The sequence below is a fragment of the Stegostoma tigrinum genome, chromosome 21 (assembly GCF_030684315.1).
Source record: "Stegostoma tigrinum isolate sSteTig4 chromosome 21, sSteTig4.hap1, whole genome shotgun sequence".
In the NCBI taxonomy this organism is placed as follows: Eukaryota; Metazoa; Chordata; class Chondrichthyes; order Orectolobiformes; family Stegostomatidae; genus Stegostoma; species Stegostoma tigrinum.
The window spans coordinates 25,187,396-25,205,573 of record NC_081374.1 but is presented as its reverse complement, the minus strand read 5'-3'; the positions used below and the strand labels follow the sequence as shown (position 1 = coordinate 25,205,573).

Here is an 18,178-nt window from a genome sequence, read left to right as displayed (position 1 = left end):
GTGTAGGTAGTACAAAACTTTATTCACTTTTTAATTTTAGCCCTCCAGAAATAAAGCCATGTTACATCCCCTTTCAGGTCAGTCTATTTCCTCATGATGGTCTCTATTGCCAATGATGTGCCCATTCTGTAAGTTTATTGACATTGTAACTGCTGCCATCTCCGCACAACATGGACTACCCCCCAATTCTCTGTGATTTAGCATCATCCTCAAATTTAGAGATTGTGTCCGAATTCAAAATTCAAAGTATTAACATAAACTGTGAACATTGATGGTCCCAGCTCTAATCTTTCAGGAACACCAATTCTCACCTTCTTTGGAATATTAAAACAATAACTACATATTTCAATAATGCCCCCACTTAATAAAAGTCTCACATGTTAATTTTAATGCATTGGAATTTGAAATTATGACATGATTTCAATTTTCTACATTTATAAATTTTGGGCGAATGATAAACTAATAACTTGTGCCCACTGAAAAGCATGTTATCAGCCATTAATCTACTGATTTATAGACTTAAATAAACCTGAGCTCGGAGGCCTGAGAAGAACTAAGAAGTTTGCTCAGCATGCCAACTATGATGGGCTTTTTCACGCTCTCAAAACAGCTCGCTCAAACAAAAATCGTAGAAAACCCATGTTACATCCCCTTTCAGGTCAGTCTATTTCTAGGAGAAATACTGAATAAAATTGTACACAGTATCCCAAATATAGTTTTACTAAAGCTCTATACAACTGCAGCAAGACTTTCCTACTCATATCCTCCAAACTTCTTACAAGAAAATCTAACATACCACTTGGATCCCTAATTGCTTTGTGATTTGTATACCATCTCCCCATCTTCAACCTTTTTAAAAAAAAAACACCTTCCTACTCTTCAGGTCGAAGCGGTTACTTTCCCTAAATTTTAATTTATCTATTGTCTTCCCATCTACTCATTTAACCAGACTATATTCCTGTTCAGCCTTTTCAAATGACCCCTCTGATTAATTTTCCAACTGATTTCAGTAAACTTGGAGGACTTGCGCACTTTTTCCTTATTTTAGAAATTGATACAGATTGGGACTAGCTGAATCCCAAACTCTGTTACATTTGTGATACAATGACAGTTACAACAAGCCAACTCAAAAGTGACATATTTATTCCACACCTCAGTTTCCTGACTAATTACTAACTCTCAATCCAAGCTCATAGGTTACTTCCAACCCCAGGAGCTCTTACCCAATGTAACAATCTTTTCTTTGTAGTTTATACAGTGAGCTTTACTAGATTTTTGAAAGTCATTCATTGGCTCCCTGCTTTTTACCTTGCTAGTTACTCTCTCAAATATTTTTAAACGCGTTTGTGAAACACAATTTTCCTTTCAAAAAAGAATGTTGACTCTGTCTAATCATAAAGGCATTGAATCTTGCCACTGGCATCAAAGAAGGCTGCCCACAAGGATGCTACAATGGATCATCGGGATTTCACAATTTTTTTTACACTACATTTCATTCCTGTGTTAGCTATGGGGAATCCCCAACATGAGCAAGATGTTCATCAAGTCATTTACAATGTAATCACACCAATAGATTTTCATAGGCAACTAGCCAAGAAGAGGAAAGAACATGCCGTTTATCTTTTGTTTATTAATCATCTCACTTACAATAAAACAAACCTGCTAGTCATCAGCCTTTCTGAGCTGTGGCAAGCTCCACGACAAAGCCCCCACAACAGTCTACTTGCCAACTAATTAGCATTCTCTTCTTATACAGTATAAATGTTGCTTTCCCCTTGAAGTGGTTTTCTTGCAAATGGTCCTGATCAGTGCAAGGTGAAAAGACTTGTCAAAATGTGACTTCTTCAGTGTTACTCAAGTTCTGTGCTATCAAATAACTATCAATAAGATAAAATAAAGTCACTTACATTGGCTAAACATGGAAGATTAAATTTCATAAACTTTTATAACTTGAAATTTAATGTCCACCATTAAGAACAGAGACACCTTAATTCGAATAGTATAACATTTTTTGAGGTTTTTTTGCAGTGAGATGAAAAGCATAAAGTTAGAAATTTATAGCATTCAAGAAGTTTCCGAAGATTTCCAACTGCAGAGCATAAAATGGCACCCTACAAAGGAGCAAGAAATTGTTGTAGTGGTTTCTAGATTTCCATTTTTAATTGTGCATATGAAGAAGTCAGTTATGATGATATTGGGCACTGACAGCTCGTTCTCATCACAACCACAATATCTGAATAATTATGATTTTCTTATTGTCATGTTATATCAAGTACCTAGTCCTTAATATTTTTCCACTTCTTATATCAGACTAAATGGCTTACAAGACTCTTCCTTTCTAGAGAAGTGGGGTGACATCTAATGCTATCAAGTCATACAAGAATGTAGGGAAAATTTGGAAGCTGAAACTAATATACCCACCCATCTCCTATAGCTCCTGCTGGGATAGAGGCCAGCTAATCTAGTAATGCTGACTTCCAATCAACTTGAGATGAGCATATTTCACAACACTCAGCATAAAGACCTCTAGTATTACAAAGGAAGCATCTAAAATCAAATGCAGGGCACATTAAATATAAAGATACACTTCAACCGTAAGAGAAGCTCTGAATTGATATTAGCAAGTTATTGTACTGTTTTTAAACTGTGAAATTTAGTTTGCACTTGCATCAGAATATGATTTAATGGATCCCAATTGCACTTTTTTACATTGTTCAGTAATACATTAATTACTAATGAAGGGCATTTCGACAATGCATCACAAGCTATTATTTGATAACACATCCATAATGGAAAATTTCAGGGTCATTTTCATTTAAATTCAATTTTATCCCACGGGAATAGATTATTCACAATGTCTGGGAGTTATTTATTACTTTATGTTTTCATTTGTATTATTGTGAAAACAAAAATAACAGACTAAGTCGAAATAAAAAAGCTTTTGAGTGCTTTAAAAAACACAAGCACAGTAAGTGAATCAATGTTAACAAAGGAACACTGGATGAGCATTAAGTAAAACTTCAATGTTACAACTAAAATTATAAAACTAGTTTACTATAAGACGGAGGTTTAGTCTGTTGCAAAGTCTGTATCTTAGAAACAAAGTTTGAAGGATCTCACTTAAAAATTTGTAATTTCTTCACTTTAACTAAGCATGTAAAACTTCATGTGTCCTGAGAACCTAAAGTGGTCCATTTCAAAAGGGAACAGTAAATAGAGGGGGGGAACGTTACTTAATTGCAGTCCATCCTTCATTATAATGTGGCTTACTGAAGCAGCTTACGAAAGGTTTTAATTTATTCACAGAGTCATAAAATTCTACAGTGTGGAAACAGGCCAATTGGCCCATTGAGTCCACACCAGCTGGGTTCAATTCCAGCCTCAAGCAACTGCCTACAGGGAATTTGCGCAATTTTATCATGTTTGTGTAGGTTTTGTCTGGATGCTCTGGTCTCCTCCCAAAGTCCAAGGATGCACAGGTTAGGTAGACTGGCCATGCTAAATTGTCTGTGGGGCCAGGGATGTGCAAGCTAGATGAATTCAGCCATGGGAAACGTAGCATTAAAGGATAGGTTAGAGGGGCGGGTCTGGAGAGGGATGCTCATTGAAAAGGTCAGTGTAGACTCAATGGACTAAATAGACTGCTTCCACTCTGTAGTGGTGATTTTATGATTCACGTACATGCAATTTTCACTGTAAACCATGTGTGTTGTCAAGACATTCTTGCTGATGGTGTTTGCAAAGGAATCATCTAATTGTTTCAAATAATTTACTGATCATTCAATATTGTTTTGAATGCCTCTTTGGTGCTACCAAAGTTTAAAGTCACTGAGAAGAGGAGGATTGACAGTTCCTTAGAACAAATGAAATAGACCAAAGCTACAACCCAAAATAGGAGAATGTTTTGCGATTATAAATAACGTCTGGATTATTCTCTTTAGAAATATTAACTGGCCTCTTTCTATTACATGTCTCAGGTAGAAAATGGTAAATATTTGAAATGCTGGCTATGTAAGACTAATTAATGGGAACAATTCAATTTCTGTCATTGAAATTATCTGATCAAACAGTTCTCTGTTTTTACATTTTATTAACGAAATCAAGGTGTCTTATCAACAAACTGCACAAAAGAATTGAAAATAGCAAATTTTACCACTATGTTACACATTTTAGCCAATTTAAATATATTTTACAATCAACAATAATAATTGGCAGAGGTGTAAACAATGTTGCCACTCAAATGGCCCACTGTTGAGACAGATAACATCATCCAGACTTACCATCAATTCGGCTGATGAGTTCTTCAAGTGCTTTGACTTTCTTCTGTATCCCTGGTTGTGCAAAAGTGTAATTGTCCTTTAGAGAAGTAAGGCATAAGAACTGATTAATTAGCGCAACAGTACTAATTATCTTAACTCAGAAAAAAATTGGAGAACAGTCCTAATTTTTCATCTCCCCTTTTAACGTTTTCTCACTTTAACACTGATTTGTTTTAAATGTCCTCTCTCCTCAATCTAAGACACAATGCCCTATTTCAACATCCTTTACTTTCTGACTTGGTCATTGTGTCAAAATGGTGGACCCCAGATTGTGCTGCCAGGATGCAAAGGAACAAATTAAAAGGAGCTCATTTTTAAACATTAGTGTCACATTTCTTGTACGAAGAGTCCTCACCAATATCATCAATAAGTCATCCAAGTAAGGTGTTACAGATTTCACACAAACATAGAATGTAGGTACAAAAATTCACCCCTTTGAGAGTGCTCCGCCATTTAGTATTATCATGGCTGATTGTTCAACTCAATAAGCAGTTCCCAAAATTCTATGATTCCTTTAGGCCCAAGTGTGATAACTAACTACATCTTGAAATCATAGAAAAATGGTTTAAGATTGAAAGATTTTATAAAATGGTCAGCTCTTATGTTTCCTTTCAATTATGGTGAAATGGAATATCCTGAAAGGGGGAATGTGAGATTTTATTCAACTGCGGCAGAAGGGGGAGCCATGTTGTTTGGTTACAATTAGGAAAAGAGGTTGAAACTTACCAAGAATTAAGTGATACGTCTTATACTCTGAAAGAAATGGCAATTAATGTTGTGTGTTAGCCACCAAACAAGGTAGCAATATGAATGAATTCTCTGTGACAATTTTAGGAACACTAGGTGTCTTTTAGATATTTGCCAATCAACCTGCTCAGAGATGTTATCACAACCTCTGGATCTGGTGGAGCCTGAAACAGGATTCCTGGGGCTCAGAGGTAGGGATACCACCATTGCACAACAATAGTCTCTGCATGTTCCTTTTGAGATAAACCAACAATGCTTCAGTTATTTGAGAGTAGGTACTGTACACTGGAGTCTGTAATGGAGAGCTGAATTTTTTCAACAATAAGCAATTGGATTCTGGAAAGAAAAGGGATCCAGCAGGGAAAGTTAGAACTTGGTATTGTATTAAACTGTAGTTCAACACTGAAACTGTTATAAATCATGGAAAGTCTTCAGCTGTGATTCAATTTATGGATATCTGTCAATTAAACATGGTAGCAGAAGACTACCTTTGATCTGTACATGTGGGAAAATAAAAAAATGCAGAAGTCAATCCCTGTTTCTGACAAGAGCAAAGCTGTTCATGGCTTTTCGGGTGAAATAGTTGTGGCTTGCTGCAAGGTTAAGAAATTGGTTACCCACCAGTGAGAATTAGAGCTATACAAGTAACGGAAGAGTGAGGTAGAGATATGGAATTGGGTTGCTTCAAGCAAGGTATGGCTTAAGTTCTATCATGGCCAGGAAAGAATAAGATTAGAAACAAAATACTTTTAGAACAGGATTTAAACACCAAAAATTCTAATACATTACTGGACAAAATTTTCAAAATAAGGTGTCTTGTTGAGAACCTTTGAGGCATGATTGACATTTGATTAATTTTAAAAGAGGGATAATAAGTGTGGAAGAATATATCGTTGAATTTCTTTGGTCACTTATATAACCTTTCAAAATCAATCTAGAAATTTCTGAGTTTCTGTCAGTTACTGGATAGTGCAAAACTCTCACATGGGTAGTCATTTAGTTTTTATATATATTCAATTTTGGGGTAATGACTCTCTTTTAGAGCAAATAACTGGTCTCAAAAGACTTTGGGGGAAGCAAACCATTTTCAGGACATGTTGGAAATTCTGCATTGATTCAGAGAATGAAGGACTCCAAGATTACTGAAACACAAAATCGTCTGGTCAAGGTGCACTGGTGTATACAAAACAAGGAATTGCTGTAACATTTTATGAATGGGTTACCTTCAAACACATTTCTAAATCAAAGGAAAATACATGACTGAGTTGATAGCTGACAATGAATTAACACAGAATAAGAAATAAGCATTTCTCAAATGACTGTAAATATCACTATGTTTAAAAACTTCCAAGAATCAGGTATTTGAGGCAATGCATAAACAGGTAGTTTGGATGATGAATATGATGAGGATCAACAGCGTCATATTAACAATATTGTAGTAGTGGCTAAAATCTTGATTATAATGACCATGATTGTCTTAATTGCTGATTCATCCAATTGTGCCAAATTAGATAGTTGCTGTAACCTGTTACTTAGAAACCCTTGTCAAAGCAGACAAAAAAAAGAGAGTGAAAGAAAATAAGAGAGCTACCTGTTTTTGATTCAGGGAATACTGTGATGACTAATGAAATCTTCAATGGGGGAAAAAAAACAAAGCTGCATTTGAATATGGAGTGACAAAACATGCGTCTTTGGTAAAGCAGCGAACTCACAGTTCACAGGATCCAGACATTGCGTGTTCTGGGACTTAAGAAGAGGGAAACAAGAAACATGACCTACACAGATAACAATCTGGATAACAAGGACAGTATTATCTCACAGCTGTTGTTAAAGGGTGATAAAATTGTGGAGGATGACCATAAAATGTGTTTTGGACAGATTGCATCACAATATATTGATATGATCCCAGCCATGTCATTTCTGGACAGGTCAGCTCCCGATCTGAAATATGCTTGATAGATCAATTTGTTGTGGTTTTTGCCTCAGTTTAACAAGAAAGTCTGTTACTAAAACTGATGCTGCAGGTTTGGTTTCAGCAATAAAACAAAGCATTATTTTTGCAAAAAAGATAAATCAGAATAAGCCAATCTCTCTACATATACAGATGTAAACTGGACCAATGGTATAAATCTCACTTCCTCCAGTTCTGCTGCTGGTGTCAGATGAATTAGAACCTACTCCTCCGAATTCATCTTTTCGCCACACATTAATCTCCATTCTTTTTTAAATTCTTTCATGGAAGTGCACATCACTGGTTAAGGCAGCACTTATTGACCTTCCCGAATTGTATCTGGGTATTCAGGAAAATTGTACCCTGAAGGTGGATAGAGTAGTCAAGAAGGCATATGGCATGCTTTCATTCATCGGACAGAGCTGTGAGTACAAGAGTTGGCAGGTCATGTTGCAGTTGTATAGGACTGTGGTTCGACCACATTTGGAATACTGTTCTGGTCGCCACATTACCAAAAGAATCTGGATGCTTTCGAGAGGGTGCAGAGGAGGTTCACCAGGATGTTGCCTCATATGGAGGGCACTAGCAACGAAGACAGGTTGAACAGATTAGGATTATTCACATTAGAAAAATGGCGGTTGAGGGGGGGACCTGATTGAGGTCTACAAAATCATGAGAGGTATAGACAGGGTGGATAGCAAGAAGCTTTGTCCCCCAGCTTGGGGGACTCAATTACTAGAGGTCACGATTTCAAGGTAAGAGGGGAAAAGTTTAAGGGAGATATGTACGAGGGTTGTGGGTGCCTGGAACGCGTTGTCAGTGGAGGTGGTAGAGGCGGACACAATAGCGTCATTTAAGATGTATCAAGAAAGAATGGGCAGGGAGCAGAAGGATACAGGACCTTGGAAAATAGGCGACAGGTTTAAATAGAGGATCTGTATCGGCTTAGGCTTGGTGGGCTGAATGGCCTGTTCATATGCTGTAATTTTCTTTGTTCTTTGTATACAGGACAAGAAAGAATCAACCACATCCTTCTAGGTCTGGAGCCACATGTGTCCCACAAGAGGAAAGGATGGCAGATTTTGTTCGAAAGGATATTAGATTAATTTTTACAATGATTGACAATGATCACATGGCCACCATTAGGCCATATTTTCAATTCTAGATTTATTTTTACTGACTTCAAACTTCGCCATCTGTCATAGTGTGATTTGAATCTGTGTTTCCAGAACATTAGTCTGGTGTTCTGGATTTCTACACCAGTGAGACTACAATCACATCATTGCCTTCCCTAATCTTATTTGGTCTTTGCTGATTTGTTTGTGGTTCAGATAAAAATGCAAGTTCTCCCTTTTTAAAAAAAATTATCTGGCTCTTGATCTTACCTATGCACAACTTCTTTCCTTGCCCTGACTGTGCAGTTGGTACCTACGTGTAGCAAGATGACTGGATTCCTCTCCTATTATGGCAAGCTCATCTTACACCCAAAGCAAAGGAGGTAAGTTTTGGATGGTGCCACCAGAAACGCAGAGCAGCAGTGGGTTGCAAAATTTTGGAGTACAGCAGTAGTAAGGCCTATATCTCTTTCAATGGATTAGAGAGTCTGTAGGGACATTGTATCAAAACACAAAATTGGTATTTGAATTTTATTTGAAAACTGTTGTTTGAATTTTTGCCTTCATTCAAACTTTGAAAGGACATAAAGTATCCTGAACAGTAAAGACCTTGCACAATAGAACAGATATAAAGAAATGTAAAGGGATGTTACAATTGTAATAAGAGCTCTGAGAAGTAATGACAGAAAGTAAAAGATTTTCAAAGTCAGGGACTACACAATTGGATTTTACAATTATGCCAACAGTGCCAGGGCAGTGAAGAGTGCTCCTTAAACATGAGTTTAATTGTGAATGTTACTGAAAATCAGTAGACAGCAAGCTTGTTGAAGGCTTATTTTGCATCAGTCTTCACAGATGATTTGGATAAAGTGTCAGAATTCTGTGAGAAACGAAAAAATGGGAGACGTTTAGTAGATTAACACTTCTGTTTTACTTGTTGTAAATGCGAAAATAAGCATACTAAAGACGGATAAATCTTCAAGACTTCTGACAGCTTCGGTCACAGAGCATTAAATGGTGAAAAACCTTCTAAGACTCTCAAATCAGCAATTATATCCCTGGATTGTACAATGGACATTGTGTAACAATTACTCAAGAACAGCAACAGAGTTAAATTCGGAAATTCTAGACCTACTATCATCAAACATCCTGTTGTAATATTGGGATCAATACTAAGCCTTGTGAAAGACATTAACTAATCAGAAAGTGACTACATAGATAATGTAAACTGCAGGTTATGTCTATTGCACCTCACAAAATCTTTTTTGGTTGTGTCTTTCTCTCATGCAAGTCTTTCTTAAAAAGATGCTGTAACTCCTTTTATGTTTTAAATGTGAGCCCTAGCAGATGTGAGGCAGCCAGTAGTACTGTGGTACAAGTGATGCTTCACTGGCAGCTGCAGTGCGGTGACAGACATTGATTACACATATCATGCGATGCCAGGGATCTAAATTCCTACACTGACACTTATCTTCAAGGGCAACTTTACAATCACAATTCTCATTTATATGGGCATAAAGTATTGAGTGGACAGTGGTCCATGGTCTGGCAGAGAAAAGATCGTTTATTCTCAAGGGAGCAGTGGAGCTAGGTTCCTTCGAGCCACCCATGGGTACTGACCTCTGCAGGCTCAGGTGGGCTTCATCAGTCTGGATGGTCCCTTGTTACAATCCACAAGTAAAATAAGTTTTCTCCTCCTCCTGGACAGCGTCAGAGAAACCTCCGAAGGAGGGTGTGGAAGCGTGACACCTCTTTTTGCCTGGTTTCCGCCTTCTCCAGGATTAGGTAGTGTTTATAAACAAAATGAGTGATGCTCCTGAGAGAATAAAGTGCCTAACCATCTTGTAAATATGAAACCAGAAGGTCCCAGCAGATTTCAGCTCTTCCTGTCCATAAAATGTGGGGTCTTACACAGTCATGCATATGCATTAAGTTCAGGAGAACATAATTGCGTGAGCAAACAGAACCACCCCAAATGGAAGTACCTCTAACATTTAGGCTTATCTCTAAACTAAGTCTCAAACAAAAGCAAAATTCTGCACTGTATAATGGACAGAAGAAAAGTAACAGCATGTGGAACTAGAAATTAACTATCGACATGTACAAGGAGTTAGTTAGAAGATAGGAGATAGAGATAATGGCTACGTATTCCAATCGACAGGAAGCGATTATTGGAATTGCACTGAGTGGTCCAGCTTTTCATAATACTTATGAATGATTTAGAGGACAGAAAAGTAAGCTGTAACAATATGTAATGTAGATGGGGCTAAAAAGTTGAAAAGGAATGATAGAATAATGTGAATGAGCAAACCTCTGGCAGCTGGAATGCAATGAAAGGAAATAGGAGGTTATTTCCTCTGGACCTACAAAAAAAATGAATCAGGGTATTTTCGAAATGCAAAGAAGTCAAAAAACATGGAGGAGTACAATAAATTAAGGGTCCAGCACAAAGTACAAACAAAAACCATATTTCAAATGAAATATGACTCCACCTCAAGACAGGAGTACAAAAGAGTGCAAGTTAAAGTCATGGTTAGAATCCTTTCGAAACAGTCCAATCACAGCAGAACACAAAAAACAAATTATTTTATACTTTAGCTGCACATCAAACTTGCCAAACAGAAAATAACTAACCTAGCCAAGAAACACCAGATAAATCTTTAATGCCGATGGATTGTAGTAATGCCAAAAATTTAAAAAGTAGACACTATAAAGTTTTGAAAGTTGATGTGATAGAGATATTACAAAAGTTTGCAAGACACAGATTTAGTGACTATTCATTGCAAACTAAGTAAGCAGAACTGAAGGGAAGGTCTAAAACTGACAAATCGTTGTTTTGTTCATATGCGTTGAACTAAAAAATAGTGATTACAGGAACATTAAGACAAAATAAATGACAATTTCTGGACATTAGACCTTTACCTGAATTCAAAAGCAGAAGCCAATCCATGACCTACATACCTCAATTGCTTTTTTTTCCAACTTACCCAATTCCTTCTCACCCTCAACTCATGCAGTTAACTTTCTGGAAGTCCATTCAAAGTGTTCACCCTCTGAGTGAATTAGTTCTAATATGAACATTAATTGTCCTTCTTCTGAACTTCATCCCATTCATCTTTGCTGTTATTTTCTGGGCCATGATGAATATTTTCTCATGGCTAAATTTGTCAATACCTATAAAGACCTAGCATATCTTAAAAAGAGGCTTTCTAAAGTTTGTCTTTCCTAATGTTAGCAAACTGAATTTCAGTTGTCTCTATTTGGATCTAAGGAGCCTTATGCTAGGTACCAAGCAGGTAACAATTGATAATTAAGCGCTGATACAATGATCCTCTGTAAATATCATGATAAAAACTCAAATGCAGGCTCACGTAAATCACATGTAACACAAATCACTGTTGCCAATTTTAGACTACTTTGTGTCTACTTTCCACTTAAACTAAATACACCACGAGATGAACAATGGTCCCAGTATTAATCCCTGCCCACCCAAATAATCAGTTTCTTACACTGCCTCGCAAGATAAAACTGATTGCCAGTACACTTCAATAATAACCTATTCTGTATTGTCCTGTGGAAGGAATAAATGTCCTGCGTGGTTACTACAATTAAAATCATCCTCCATCTTCTGACAAGTATTTTTTTCCATCCTTGTTATTAACAATGCACCCGTTTTCTGGAAAATCTATCCTCAATGCCAAGCCAGCAGCTGCTTTTGTGAACACCGAAATAAATTTTTTAGGATCTCTGAAAATATTTTAAGTAGCTCCTGTCACTTCCATATAATAGGATTTACATGTCCCAGAAACTTAGAGGAATGAGACTATCTTATCTGAACTTTGTACAAATTTCTGGCCAATTATTGCTTCAGCTAGGTACCAGAGAGTCGAAAATCAGACTCGAACACCACACTTCAATTTGGCAAACAGCCTCAAGCTATGCTTACCTGAGCAAATGTCAATATGGGTGTGCAGGAGAGAAAAGTGGGTTCCAAAAATTAGTTAGTAATTAGCCAGTTTCTCAATTTATTTCATGAAATTTACCTGTATGCCATCCAATAGTTTGCTCATACACCAGAAACTATCAGCTTCTATATTCCGCTGTACTGTCTCCGACAGGTTTGTTACATCAAAATTTTCCACATCTTCTTCTGCAATTGTAAAATGAGAAAGAAAATTAGCTCAGTGATAGCAAGAATGGCCAAAGTTGGAGTCTGAGATAACAGTGTGGAGCTGGAGGAACACAGCAGGCCAGGCAGCATCAGAGGAGCAGGAAAGATGACGCTTCGGGTCAGGACCCTTCTTCAGAAATGGGGGACGGAGAAGGGAGCTGGAGAAGGGAGCTCCGAAATAAATAGAGAGGAGGGTTGGGGGGGGCGGCGGTGATAGGTGAGCGCAGGTAGGTAGTGGTGGGGATTGGTCAGTGATGTGGAAGGTGTGCATAGTTGGGAGAGAAGACGGATGGGTTGTACCAGGTTTAGAAGGCAGGGATGAGAGGGAGGGTTGGTCATGGGATGAGGCCGGGGTGGGGAGATTTTGAAACTAGTAAAGTCCACATTGAGACCATTGGGTTGTAGGCCCCCAAGGCAGAATATGATGTGCTGATCCTCCAGTTTCCAGGCAATCTCATTGGTGACACTGGAGGCGGCCCAGGATGGACATGTCATCCAGGAAGTGGGAGTGGGTGCTGAAGTGGTTTGCGACTGGAAGGTGTTGTCGTTCGTTGTGAAAAAAGCACAGGTGGTCTACAAAGCACCGCCTGGTCTCACCGATGTAAAGGAGGTTATATCGGGAGTAGCGGATGCAATCGACCACACTGGCAGATGTAAAGATCAACCTCTGTCTAATGTGGAAGCTTTGTTTCGTGCCTTGAGTGGGAGAGAGGGGGGGGAGGCGTAGGGGCAGGTGTAGCACTTCCTGCCATTGCAGGGAAAGGTTCCCTCTCACCCCCACCCTCCTTGAGCTGACACAACCTGTCCGTCTTCTCTCTCACCTGTCCGCTCCTCCCACCTCCCTGACCAATCTCCACCACAGCCTACCTACACTCACCTATCACCATCCCACCTACCTTCCCCAGCGCGCCCCCCCCCCCCACAAGTATACCACAGCTCCCTTTCCTCTCCCCCATTTCTGAAGAAGGGTCCCAACCTGAAATGTCAGGCTTTCCTGCTCCTCTGATGCTGCCTGATCTGCTGTGTTCCTCCAGCTCCACACAAAGAAAATTAGCTTCCTCCTGCTTTATATTTAGCTTTTCATAAATATATCTCTATTAGCACAAACTTATTGTAATGTAATTAATAGGTTCACAACACTTAGCACTCCAAACATTAAGTAGATGTGCAGTTTAGCAGCCATTTCATTTATATGTATGTAACTAAAACACCCAAACAGCTTCAAAATAATCAGGACTTTTTACTTCATTTCCATTGCTTTAAAAGAAAATGCAATGATGTGTTCCCTAAACCCTCGATTTGTGAAATGCAATATTTAAATAACTTGCAACAAACTTTGGTTTATTGAAATATTCTACCTGGGGTGAAATGAAGGAACCCATACAAAGAATACAAGAAAAAAGGTACAGAAAACAGAAATACGTAGTTACAATGATGGACTGTATAATATCAATAAGTTATTAGTATTAATTCAAGTGGAGTCCAATAAAATTCATGTCCAGTGGAGGTCCTTTCAATTGACAGCACACAACAGTCCTTTTCATAGGTCTTCAAATATTGTCAAACTGCAGTGGAAGTTGCAGCAGTTGTCACCTGCAAAATGGTTCATTTTGCACGTGAAATACAGGTTTATTTCTGGAAAATTAGACTCCTGGGAGTGAGCTCAAGATTGTAGACAGGCTTAGCTGAACTTGGGAGTTGTTTTTCATGTTGAAGAAGTCAAAAATATAGGAGCTAAGAGCAGGAAGTAGGCCATGTGACTCTTCAAGCCTGCTCCACCATCCAATATGATCATGGTTGACCCTCCAAGCGCAATGCTACCATACTACTTTATCCCTACCTTACTTGATGTCTTTAATACCGAAATATTTCTCTCTTTTCCTTGAATATATATTCAGTGACTTGGTCTATACAGTCTCCTGTAGCAGAGAATTCCACTTTCACTTTCATCCTTTCAGTGAAGAAATGTTTTCCCAACTCAGTTCTGAACGGTTTATCCCTTATCCTTACACTATGTTTCCTGGTTCCAGACATCCCAAATGAGGAAACACCCTCCCTGCATCCACTCTGTCCAGTCCAATTGGAATTTTCTACATTTCAAACCAATCCATTCTCAATGTTCTAAACCTTAGTGAATATAGACAAACCAATATCACCTCACAGAGCAGTCTTGTTATCCCAGCAGGAAATAATTAATGGTGGTTCAAACAAAAAAAACACACTGATTGGGACCTAGGGACTGTTTTGGCATTGTGGTCAAAACCAAATGTAGTCTGTCATAGATAAATGAATCCGTTACTGTAATCAAATGAAGAAGGTGCTTCAACGGTTTCCTTTGTTGAGTACTGGCTGAGGTAGATATTTTATCTACTATTCCTTTGTAATGAATTAATTATCTTCATACAAATGGAAGTTGTCACAAACCAGAGAATTAAGTTGGCTTTTGCCCTAGTAGTTACTAGAAATTTATAGAAGCAGCAATCTTGCCTCTTCTATATTTGATGAAAGCCATCTTTGTTGGGCTGTCAATGTATTTTTAGAAATAGTCACTAAATGTATATAGATCTCTACTAAAGTTAGTTTTAAATCATTTGTGACACTTAGTCTCTACTTTTAAGTCAGTTCAGCCTTGACTAACAATATACAGGGCATTGCAACTGTTTCTACACCTTCTTTAACATAGGAATTGGACAGTAACCTGCAGTCCGAAAAAAGATAAATGCTTTTCCTGGTTCACAAAAAAAAAACAATCAGTATGATACCCAACTGATATATATTTTATATTATATAAAGACAGAGGAGAATGTGGAAGGGATGGTAAGTACAGTTGAGATGACAAAGACTGGCTGGGTGGTTGGCAATGAGGAACAATGTCTTTGGTTACAGGAGGATTTCGAGATGGATTGGTCAGATGGGCAGATGAAATTTAGCCCTGAAAATGGTGAGATGATACAGTGTAAGAAGTGACATGACAAGGAAAGAAGACAATGAATGGCAGGACACTCGGAAGCTCAGAAAGATCTCACAGTCTTTGTCCACAGACCCATAAAGGTGGCAGGACAGGTTAATAGGGTAGCTACGGCAGTTTATGAGGCACTTGCTTTTATCAGCCATTACATGAATTATACCAGCAGGTAGGTTATGTTGGCGCTATACAAAAGTTTGGCTAGGCCACCGCTGGAGTACTGCATGTAGTTCTAGTCATCACACTAAAGGAGTATGATTACACTGGAGAGGGTGCAAAGGAGATTCACCATAATGTTGCCTGGGAAGGGGCATTTTAGCAATAAAGAGTGTCCACATGACCTTGGGTTGTTTTCTTCGGAGCAGAGGTGTGTGCGTGTGCGGCAGCAGGGGGTTCCTTAATTCAGGCATATAAGATTGAGGGGTGGGTAGAAAGTAACTGTTCCCCTTAGTTAAAGGGTAATAACAAGGACTATAATTTTTTAGATGAAAGGCAAAGGTTTAAAGGGGACATGAGGAAGAAATTTTTTCATCCAAAGGATGGTAGTGGGTATCAGAAATGCATTTGCTTGAGAAGACAATTGAGGCAGAAATCAAACTCCCTTTCAAAAGTACTTGGATGAGCACTTGAAATGACGTAACACTCGTAGCCAAAGGCCTATTGCTGTAAAGGGACTCTCGTGTAAATTTAAAGTAGTTTAGTTGGTGCAGATATCATGGACCGAAGGACTACTTCTGTATTGTATGACTCTATGAACTTTCCTCAGCTCCCCTCAGCCATCAATGCTTGGTGCGTGGATTCCAGTCTGTGGCTGTCAACATCTCCAGCATATAAAATTTCAGAGATACGAGTCATCAACAAGTTGGTCAGGTGTGGTCATGAAAATTAGTTAGGTCTCTTGACAGTGATATTGAGCAGACAATAGGAATAATTCTAATGAAAGGTCATTGAGATAAAACGTCAACTCTGTTCTCTCTCCAAATGCTGCCAGACTTGCTGAAATTTAAAAACAATTAATGATGGAAATATTAATCAGGAATATTTCTCCATCACTGTCATATTCTTTCTAACCATCATGTCCCACCCCAACATTGAAATAACTATGCAGTACGAACTTCCTCTGCTACTGATTACATGCTATACTTGAAATTGTCCATTGTGTCTACTTTTGATGTGTGTTTAAAATTTATTTAAGTTTTTTTAAATTCTTATTGTAAACCTTCACACACTCTCAATATAAAAATCATGTCCAAGGGGGAACCCCACATGGTTTGGTTAGCAATGGAAGATGCATTGTGTAAGCAGATAAAATGAAAAATCCAGATCCCATCACAATCAAAATAATTCTGGAATTATTTAGAATCTAAACTGATTTACTCTGAGCCATTTAACAGATTGTCTCTTAGCACCTAAGAGGATCCCCCTCGTTCTCACACACCACCCCACCAACCTCCGGATACAACGCATCATCCTCCGACACTTCCGCCATCTACAATACGACCCCACCACCCAAGACATTTTTCCATCCCCACCCCTGTCTGCTTTCCGGAGAGACCACTCTCTCCGTGACTCCCTTGTTCGCTCCACACTGCCCTCCAACCCCACCACACCCGGCACCTTCCCCTGCAACCGCAGGAAATGCTACACTTGCCCCCACACCTCCTCCCTCACCCCTATCCCAGGCCCCAAGATGACATTCCACATTAAGCAGAGGTTCACCTGCACATCTGCCAATGTGGTATACTGCATCCACTGTACCTGGTGCGGTTTCCTCTACATTGGGGAAACCAAGCGGAGGCTTGGAGACCGCTTTGCAGAACACCTCCGCTCAGTTTGCAACAAACAACTGCACCTCCCAGTCACAAACCATTTCCACTCCCCTTCCCATTCTCTAGATGACATGTCCATCATGGGCCTCCTGCACTGCCACAATGATGCCACCCGAAGGTTGCAGGAACAGCAACTCATATTCCGCCTGGGAACCCTGCAGCCTAATGGTATCAATGTGGACTTCACCAGTTTCAAAATCTCCCCTTCCCCTACTGCATCCCTAAACCAGCCCAGTTCGTCCCCTCCCCCCACTGCACCACACAACCAGCCCAGCTCTTCCCCCCCACCCACTGCATCCCAAAACCAGTCCAACCTGTCTCTGCCTCCCTAACCGGTTCTTCCTCTCACCCATCCCTTCCTCCCACCCCAAGCCGCACCCCCATCTACCTACTAACCTCATCCCACCTCCTTGACCTGTCCGTCTTCCCTGGACTGACCTATCCCCTCTCTACCTCCCCACCTATACTCTCTCCACCCATCTTCTTTACTCTCCATCTTCGGTCCGCCTCCCCCTCTCTCCCTATTTATTCCGGTTCCCTCTCCCCATCCCCCTCTCTGATGAAGGGTCTAGGCCCGAAACGTCAGCTTTTGTGCTCCTGAGATGCTGCTTGGCCTGCTGTGTTCATCCAGCCTCACATTTTATTATCTTGGAATTCTCCAGCATCTGCAGTTCCCATTATCTCTGTCTCTTAGCAACTGTTTGGCCACATCGCCACATCTTTCTAGCTAAAGGATAATAAGGAAGTAAAAAACAGTGAAAGTTGATATTCAGGTTTTGACTCTGAATCTGAATTTTAGCATAAAGTGGAGAAAATTGGTCACACGACTGGTTCTGCAGTGCATGAAAATGATGACAGCAGGATGTTGCAAAAATAAGCTGCAAGGAAGACAGCCATCGACAAATGCCACTGTACATAATTTGAACTATTTCAAATCAAAATCAAAAGCAAACAGCAAGAATTTCACTCCTTTTGCTGAAAAAAGGTCAGCCATCTCCAAGTCATCTTTCTTAATTAATCTTGAACACAATACTGTTCAGGGGAAGCAAAACTTCTGCATTTCCGACCAAACTATTCTTTT

The 18,178-nt window shown here is 39.2% G+C and overlaps 1 protein-coding gene across 2 annotated transcripts in view; it reads right to left on the bottom strand.

The window, feature by feature from the left end:
• The window catches only part of LOC125462853 (TBC1 domain family member 22B), a 276,012-nt gene that overhangs the window by 87,802 nt on the left and 170,032 nt on the right, over positions 1–18,178 (bottom strand). For both annotated transcript variants that reach the window (XM_048553288.2, XM_048553287.2), the window contains exons 9-10: positions 12,176–12,282; positions 4,281–4,356 (exon numbers count right to left, since the gene is read on the bottom strand). In XM_048553288.2, the coding sequence (XP_048409245.1) occupies positions 4,281–4,356; positions 12,176–12,282 (183 nt within the window). The remainder of the gene's footprint in view (positions 1–4,280; positions 4,357–12,175; positions 12,283–18,178) is intronic.